The sequence below is a fragment of the Rhagoletis zephyria genome, unplaced genomic scaffold (genome assembly GCF_001687245.7).
Source record: "Rhagoletis zephyria isolate East Lansing unplaced genomic scaffold, Rhagoletis_zephyria_1.1 Rzeph_scaffold_14526, whole genome shotgun sequence".
NCBI classification, from domain to species: Eukaryota; Metazoa; Arthropoda; class Insecta; order Diptera; family Tephritidae; genus Rhagoletis; species Rhagoletis zephyria.
This window is the reverse complement of record NW_016171595.1, coordinates 1-8,637: the sequence shown is the minus strand read 5'-3', so window position 1 is coordinate 8,637 and position 8,637 is coordinate 1. Positions and strand designations below refer to the sequence as shown.

The window sequence follows — 8,637 nt, the reverse complement described above, 5'->3', positions numbered from 1 at the left end:
ACTTATTGATATTCAGTATATTTAATGTACGCGTTAATACTAAATAAATATTTACTTTCTAATAACATAATTTATTCGGTGGTTTTTCAGCCACTTTTTCACTTTAATTTTAGCAACCAATAACTGTTCTATTTTTTATACTTATGTATATATACATATGTGTGTATGACTGCATGCATGTTTATCTACATTTATGCATACTTGTATAGGTTTTTATAATAATATATATTTATTAAAGCCTACTTAGTTTTATATTCAACGCTGCTATTAACTAACAGATTTTACTTATTTATTTACAAACACTAACAAATTTGTATGTATTTATTTTTGTATTCATTCAATTGTTTATTTAATGATGTCAGCTAATTAGCTTATCCTTGAAGCTGGTTCCAAAAGCAAAGTCTACTCGTCCCTAAGTATTTTGACCTAAGATGTCAACCCTTTTTTTGCTTCAGAGTTTGTATGCATAATACCCCATCAGCTTTCAAGGTTGCGCTAATTAGCTGAACACCTTTCTCTATATACCCTTATAATTATGCTTTGGGTGCATAAATATTTTTTTCTTTAACATTTACATCGATATGAATTCTACATTAACCCCTGCTTGTGTTTATGCTTAGGCTTAGTGCTTACACTTACATTCATATACATACATACATATTTTATTACTTATATGTATACGTATATATAGATTATTAATTCCTCTTTATTTCGCTATTTTCACGTCATCCACTGAAGAATGCCTTTTCCCCCGCTTTATTGTCTCCGTTCTGGCAATCATCTGCAAACGGTACTATCATCGCCGGCGCATATCGAATGTGGCGCAGCAAGAAAGAGTTTGCCATTGGAACAGGCGCATAACTGGAAGACACGATGTAAATGGTCACGACTTTGTGGCGCTCCCAATGAAGGCGGTTGTGCTGTACGCAAATTCGGCATGAGTATTTTGGAGGACTCCAAGCGCAGCTGCAAGTCCGAGGGACCACGAGTTGTGTAGAAGAGGGAAAGGAGAAAGATAATGGACAAAAATAAAATTAAAATTAAAAAAGTAAATAGTTGAACTCTTGATAAGCTTCGAAGAGAGCCCCTCTGGTTTGAAAGTTATGACTAAGGTAATTCCTAATCTTTTTAATTTTAGCCAAAAATTAAACTCTTAAGCAGTTTGAGAACTATATATATCTCAATCTTCATATGTATATAAATAACATTGTCTGCATTTTTTTGGGCGGCGTGATTAAAAAACTTTGTAACCTTGTATTTTATTAAATGCTCTTGACAATCGATAGTAAATTAACGGTATGTACTAATGTACAACATATGTATGTGTATCTGTGGTACTATATACTTACACTGCCATCCAGCGCACTCAGTCGTACATCCTTTAGCGCAGTCACTTCGATTGCTCCGGCACGCGATTGCAAATTTATATCCTTTGCTGCAGTCAGTTCCAGCTGACGTGTTGGAGATTCCAGTCTATGGCAAATTGAATAAAATGAGGTATTTGTGAAGGCCGAAATAAATAAAAAAATCATGTGCATTAGGATGCGTCACTTTCCATATCGAAAAAAATGGCTTCCGCAAAATATTTCAGAACAAGTAAGTTTTAAATTTAAGAGTTCCGTTAAATTCTTCATGATCCAATGATCGGATCTAAACCAAATTAATATAGCATCACCTCTAAAGTAAAATATTTCCTTAAAAAATCAGCTAACGTGGTTTAAAGTTATGCGGTAAAATACATAAAAAATATATTCCGAAAAATTGATAAACTCGTCCTTATTTTGAATTCGGTTAAAAATATTAAGATTTACGTGAGCTGAACTGATTTGAAAACAACTCCAAACTTTAAGTTTTTTATAAAAATACCATTAGTTTTAAAAACTATTTTTTTTCCAAAAAAATCACGTCAGATGATAGAAAAGTTTAAGCTTGGAAGTTCTGCGTAAAAGGAATCAAAGTAATGTGATTTTTGGAGGTATTTTCAAATCGGTCAAGCTCACGTAAATTTTTAAAATTTCGGTTAAAAACCAGCAAATTTTTTTGTGAGACACCCTAATGGACAAAAATATAAGTGTGTATGCCTGGGACAGAAAATAAGAGTTATTACCTTAATTAAAAAAAAGTTTACGTGAAGGTTTCTATAGCACTACAATCTACACACAGTCTTCGTAAATTTGCAGCCCTGTGCACGTTTTCATACTCTCTGTGCTTGACGGTACATGAAAAAATCACGGATTTGATACGTTCGTCCCTAGTGAAAGGTCTAGACGAGCACAGTAGGTAATTACTTTTTCGTTAGCTTCAACACCCTTGTGTTCTGTGACCCAATAGATATATCTGTAGCATTTTCATAAAACAACTTATCTAGAGTTAGGTCATTTCATCTTTGAAGCAATATTTAATTTTGTTTCAAAATAATATTTAAACGACTAACTAGCAAAGGTGTGCTTCAAGACTCCTTTTTCACCACCCACTCCTCTTTATTACCGATCAAAGACCCCTCTCCAAACACAGCTGTGGAAGCAAGCTATTTTATTGCGATAAAACGTTTTAAATCTAAGCTAACCCGAGGTATAACTATTAAATATTAGCCAAGATTCACGGGTGAGATGCGTACATGGCCGACGGAAGCCTGGTGTTGATTCTCGACCTCTATCCCTTTTCCACGAAGATGAATTCCACAAGGCATTTGTTTTCGAGGAGAGATTCAAAATAGAGCTTCGCTGCAAAGCAACCTGCAATAATTCTATTTTGGAGGAATATGTACAGGCATAGTGCTTGCAGTGGTAAACACAGTACAAAAAACCCTAGAAGGCATCCAGACAGGCGTTTATGGCCCCCTTGGGAATGTACCCGAGAATTTTTCAAGAGGGGTCTTTGATCTCAAGCCACCGTGCTACCGTAATGAGAATATATTATTCCTTAGCGACAGTAGTCAGGCGGCATCCAAGGTACTTCTATCATTTGAATACTAGGTCATAGGGGAGTTGAGGCAAATGAGGTAGCGGGTGGATTAGCTAGGGAAGCAGTAAACTCCACTCCACCGGTTCCGAAAAATACCCCGTGGTAGGTTTCGACACCATTAGGGAAGAGCTCAGAGAAGAAACAATAAGAATTAGAGAACAGAACTGGCGAAGCACCATTGGACTTCGCCAAGTCAAAAGCCCAACTTGCCCAAGGATAAACTGATGATTTTTGTTTTAAAAATTTTCTCTCAACATAAAACAGTGTAGAATTTTAAACAATATACTCCCACTTCCCTTAGTTTGTTTACAGTTCATTTATATTTTTCGTCGCCATCAAAGTTACGAATGACAACATTTCTGTTTGCATAAAGTTATGTGCTCAAATATTTTTCACATTTTATACACATTCCATTTGATAGCAAAAATACGAGTTATTGAATTGTTCAGCTGCTTCATTCATGTCCTCAAAATGTATGCTCAGCCACAGGCAAACCCATACATACCTAACTACACCTGTAAATCAGTGAGTGCCGCCTGTTGAAGGCGCAGATTCAGCGTGACCAACGAGCCAATATTTCCAGTCATTGCCATTCGCAACTGGCCGTCAATTTATTTTCCACACTCAAGCAAATACGTACATAGAATTTGCATGCAACCACCAGCCTGCATGCATCCACGAGGGTGCACGCATAGTGGTAAATGATGGCGCATGTGGATGCACGCTGAGCCTATTTGTCTGTCGCGCCTTAAGCGTTTTTCAATATAGTCAACACTTGNGATACTGATACTGAATATAACCACCGCATATTTCAAGTTGAAAATATAAGTTTATAACTTAATTTCGAAGATAGGCCTCAAGAGTACAGCCTTGGAAAATAATAATTCGTTCGGCGGCTTCTCAGATCTATTTAGATGCTCAGGAGGGGATTTCTCCAGACCTGACTTTTATACCATTTTCCATCTTGAGTTCCTGGTTATACCCAGTATACATTTTAATGGAGTTTTCCTCAATGTTTAAGTTGTCAAAGAAGTATTGCTTCGTACATTTTTAGTGCTTTATTAATATAGGTAGTCAGTACCGTTAATTTTGCGTTAAAAAGCCGAACATTGTGGATTGTGAGATTTAGTTAACAGCGGGTTTTTCTTTCACCGAATGGTTTGTGTTGATCTTCGGCATGTGGAATGCTTATCGAGTTAGTCGTTGCTGGCACTGAGAAGACTAGATTCGATGGAGTTCGGAGAAAAAAAGTAGGTTTCAAAGTTGCAGTCAAAGTCAACTTCCGTAATCTGATAATGACAACTTCCTTATTACACCCCGCCTCTATCCTGGAAGGAAGCACCACCGATTTTACACTTGTACGAGTAGTGCGCATTTGATGCTGTCATTCTCCGCTCTGAGCGGACCGCTCATCGATAATCCCTTTCCAGGAAAGCTAAAAGTTCAGAATAACCCCCTAAACGTTATCTCTTTTAATAATTTAAGATTAGCGCCATTGAGTTATGGAGTTCGAAATTTATCAATCTTATAGCCTAGACAGACGGCAACGGTAACCCGGATTAACAGCGGGTTGTTGTGATCCAAATTGCACCCCGAAAGACGGCAATACTGCGGATAAATCGTAAGTGTTGTCATCAAAAGTGGCACTGATCCGTATAAATTTTGAGGATTAGCTGCAAGACTTAATTTAAATCAACTGCAGCTAATTCCCGAAATAGTTCCAAATTGACGAGTTGATCCAAATCAACGCTGCCGTCTGTCTATGCCTTTTTATCGCTTCGTCAACTAGTGTTGCAGAGAATCGAGGAACCGGATCCGGAGAACCGGCTACTTTAATAAACCGAGAACCCGGACCGCCTTACAAGAACCGAAAAACGGGTGTAAAGGAAATTCGATTCCAAGACGCTCAAAAACCGATTCCAGAGGAACCGAAGAACAATTTTAAGAGGCCCAGAAAACGGTTAGAAGGACTGAAAAACCGAAAACCTACAGAACCGAGTAATTTACAAATCTTTGCTTTATGCAGCCATTCTCAGCAGCTGTAAACTTTCTGTTCGTTGGTTCATTTTGTAGCCTGTGTTCGAATGATAACAAGTTTGTAGTGAATGATAAAAATGTTTACAATAAAGCATTTTATCGCGTAAATGTAAAATTCTTGGGCCGGTAAAAGTTGTTCAATTAGATATTTGTAAAAACTGTTTATAATCTTTTTTGCGCTGCTTCGATACCGTTTATTTCAGTTACCACTTTTTTGGAACTGAAATCGACGGAAGCGGTACTTTATAACCTCGGAACCGCACATCACTATCGTGAACTCAACAAACTTATTTGTGATGGAAGCCCGTTGACCGGTACTTTCTGCCCACCTTGCCAGATCATTAAGTGCTGATTTTAGTATCTCACTGATGAATCTCCCTACGACTGCGATGACTAGTTCATCTGCACCTATGATGGGAGGACATAAAAAATGGAAGAAACACTGTCGAGTTAAAGGAAAAATAAAAATCCCCAGCCTTTCTGCGGTCCATTCAATGGCTACACGGGACGGACATCGCTTACTCACTATTTAACCATAGTAAGACGGTTAGACCATCGCTGGATGTCTGCCGGTGCCCTGCACGCTGGGACCTGTGTATAGTGGAACTTTTTAATGAGACTGACTGCAGGTTCTGTGGGCAGGCAGAGGTAGCTTCAATATACTATGTGATTGCCCACGTACAACTAGGCTTAGACGTTTATACCTTCAGTAACAATTATTGTCTTCACCAAAATCTGGAATATGACACCTCCGAAGTGCTAACTTTGTAAATCGCCAAAGGTTGGCGTAATTTCTTATGGGTTAGTAAAACGGATCTAGCTAGATCGCAGCGCTAGTATGCTCCAACTACAATAACAATATGTACATTAGGGTGGACCAATTTTTTCAGGCATCCCCACAATTGAAAAGGATACTCTTTTTTATTCTGAAATTGGTTAACATTTAACCGTGCCGCCGGAACTTTGAAGTTTTCTATATACTATATGTATTTTATATGGTAAAAATACATTTTTTCATCGTTTAAAATGATGTTTTTGTGCGAATAAAAATTTTACTCTTCAAAAATATTTAAACAATAAAATTATGTTGGATATTTACCTTAAAAGATTAACTTACAACATATTCTTAACTGAACAGCTGATCCCTTATCTACAAAAATTAGCTATTTTACAACGCTTTTATCAACTTGCAATGTTGTGCGTCCAGAAGCTTTCAATGTTGTGGATCCAGAAACTTTCAATGTTGTGTGTCCGACACCAAAGCAAAGCTTTGAAAAGTTCCTATAAAAAAGCATAGTGCATAGGGCGACAGCTGTAGTGAATAGGGCGAGGTAGATGACATCTAGATGTCGCCCTATGTACTACGTTTGCTACAGCGGAAATAGACGACACGCCATTTCTTTAAATAANAGGTAGATGACATCTAGATGTCGCCCTTGTAATACGTTTGCGTAGCTAGCAGCAAAGTGGCGAAACGATGACGGCTAAAATTAATTGGTGCTCGTTTGTATGTACATACATATGTAAATGCATGTGTGTGCACCTTTCTATTAATATCGTTGAATTATTTTAATATCTATTGCAAAATTTTATTCAGACAGGACTAAAAAGTAGAAAATAATATTTCTCAGTCCCATAGAATTTGTTTTGATAACTTTTGATTTTGAAATTTTAGCAAAAGTCATTATAAACAATCTATGAAATTGAAAATGAAAAGCGTGGGGCGCATGTAATACACTTGAATTGATATGAAAAGTAATATATGTATGTGTGTATGTGGGTATATGAATAACGACCGCTTAAAAACCGATTTCAAAATTCTACTTTCGCTGTAGAAATTTTAGGTCTGCGTTATGTAGTTTGACTATTGTCAATTAAATCGAATGCTTTGTATTGCATGCGCTCCACGTTTTTCATTTTCAATTTCATAGATTGTTTATAATGACTTTTGCTAAAATTTCAAAATCAAAAGTTATCAAAACAAATTCTATGGGACTGAGAAATATTATTTTCTACTTTTTAGTCCATTTATAAAAGCGTTGTATATTAAAAGGTTTTTTTTATATTATTTATTATGTGTTCGTAACCAAATCACGAATGTTTTGAAAAAATAATTGTGTAGTATAACTTGTTAGCTAAATTTGCACCATAATTCCATTCATAGTAGATTTTTGAAGGGAAGTATTTCATTCGATAAAAAATCATTATTTTTAACGATTCTATAGCAATTTTACGAAAAGAATATTTTGCCCTAAAAAATATATGAAACGTTTTAAGACCCGGCGGCACGATATTTTCCATTCTCTATAATTCTGTGGAGTGGCAGGAACAAAATTTCAAAAATTTTATTTTCTTGTATATTTTTGCACCACTCTAGTGTAAATAGCAATAATTTTATTACGTTATGTCCACATATGCTATATAGTTACTGAATAAGAACACATTCCTTTACACATATTTACTGCACGAAATACAATTTTTAAGAATTTACTTAAGCCCTGAGAAAACTTAAACTTAAACTGACCAGTTGCAGCTACATTCCCTGATAGATTTTCTTTTTTTTTTTAATTTCTCAAAGTTTCCTCCTGCTCCGCATATCTACTCACCTCAGCTCGCGCGCCGGTTCGGCGCGTATATGTGGCGTTTGTATGGATTCCCGAAATATGGCGCCACCTTCACCGTCAATTCGCAATGCGTGTGCACCGATTGTGACTTCATTTTGATTTACAGAAAATAAATTTCGCCCGTTGGTATCATTGATGCGAATTTCCTTCGCTATGCACTCGAGCTTATCGTGCCCAAGAAATAAATGATTCTCCAGCATGCCATTCGCGTCACGTGTATTGATTGAAAAATTACGTGATGATTCTGTTGATGATATTTGGTTGCCGCAAGGTGAGGCGCGCAGCGAATTTGGTAACCACAGCAGCAGCAGCAGCAGAAACGGTCGGAGTTGTCGCGACAAATCCCATTTGGGTTGTAGGTGTGGCGAATATGTTGTCGATGTTTGACGTTTGTTGCCGCATAGTTTTTGTTTGTTTTTGATTAGTTGTTGTTTGATCGGCGATTCGATGTTCGTTCGTTGATTTTGGTTTCAGTTTCAGTTTCGGTAGTCAATGTGAATTACGGCATAGATGATGACATCCATCCGGGTGCACCGAAAATATATAAATATGAATAAGATTTGTAAGTTTAGATAGTGCGAACAGCAAATATACAAATGTCAACTAAATTTGTGTAATATAAATAGCAATAAATAAAAGGCGAGTGGATGCATGTACGCAGTGCGACCCAAAACCACCAAATAACAAATGTTATACTATCAGGCTGAATGCCAATCTGTTCTGCGCACAATGCCAGAAACATACTCTTCAAAAAAAAAAAAAATAGTAGCGCAAAATAAGTATGCTATCTACTTTCTTACAAATAAGCGTGCAGACCAGACCGCAAGATTAGTGTGACATGATAGCGGAAACGGAAATAAAATTTTTGCTCGCACGTTTCAGCGCAACTCACGGCCACGGAGCCAGTCAACCGAAGGCGTCGACGACTTTGCTAGCGCACAGAGCGTACGAAATTTACTTCACCTTTTTGCTACTACTAACTACGAACACAACTGCCCGACTAGCGAACGTG

The 8,637-nt window shown here is 37.0% G+C and overlaps 1 protein-coding gene across 1 annotated transcript; it reads right to left on the bottom strand.

Moving 5' to 3' along the window:
* Positions 1-750: 750 nt before the first annotated feature.
* LOC108378606 (delta-sarcoglycan-like) lies at positions 751-7,825 on the bottom strand. The gene is made up of 3 exons (XM_017634911.1): positions 7,608-7,825; positions 1,350-1,473; positions 751-966 (listed from the first exon to the last, which is right to left on the bottom strand). Exons 1-3 carry the CDS (start codon positions 7,823-7,825, stop codon positions 778-780), a joined length of 531 nt encoding a protein of 176 aa, XP_017490400.1. The 3' UTR covers positions 751-777.
* Positions 7,826-8,637: the final 812 nt, after the last annotated feature.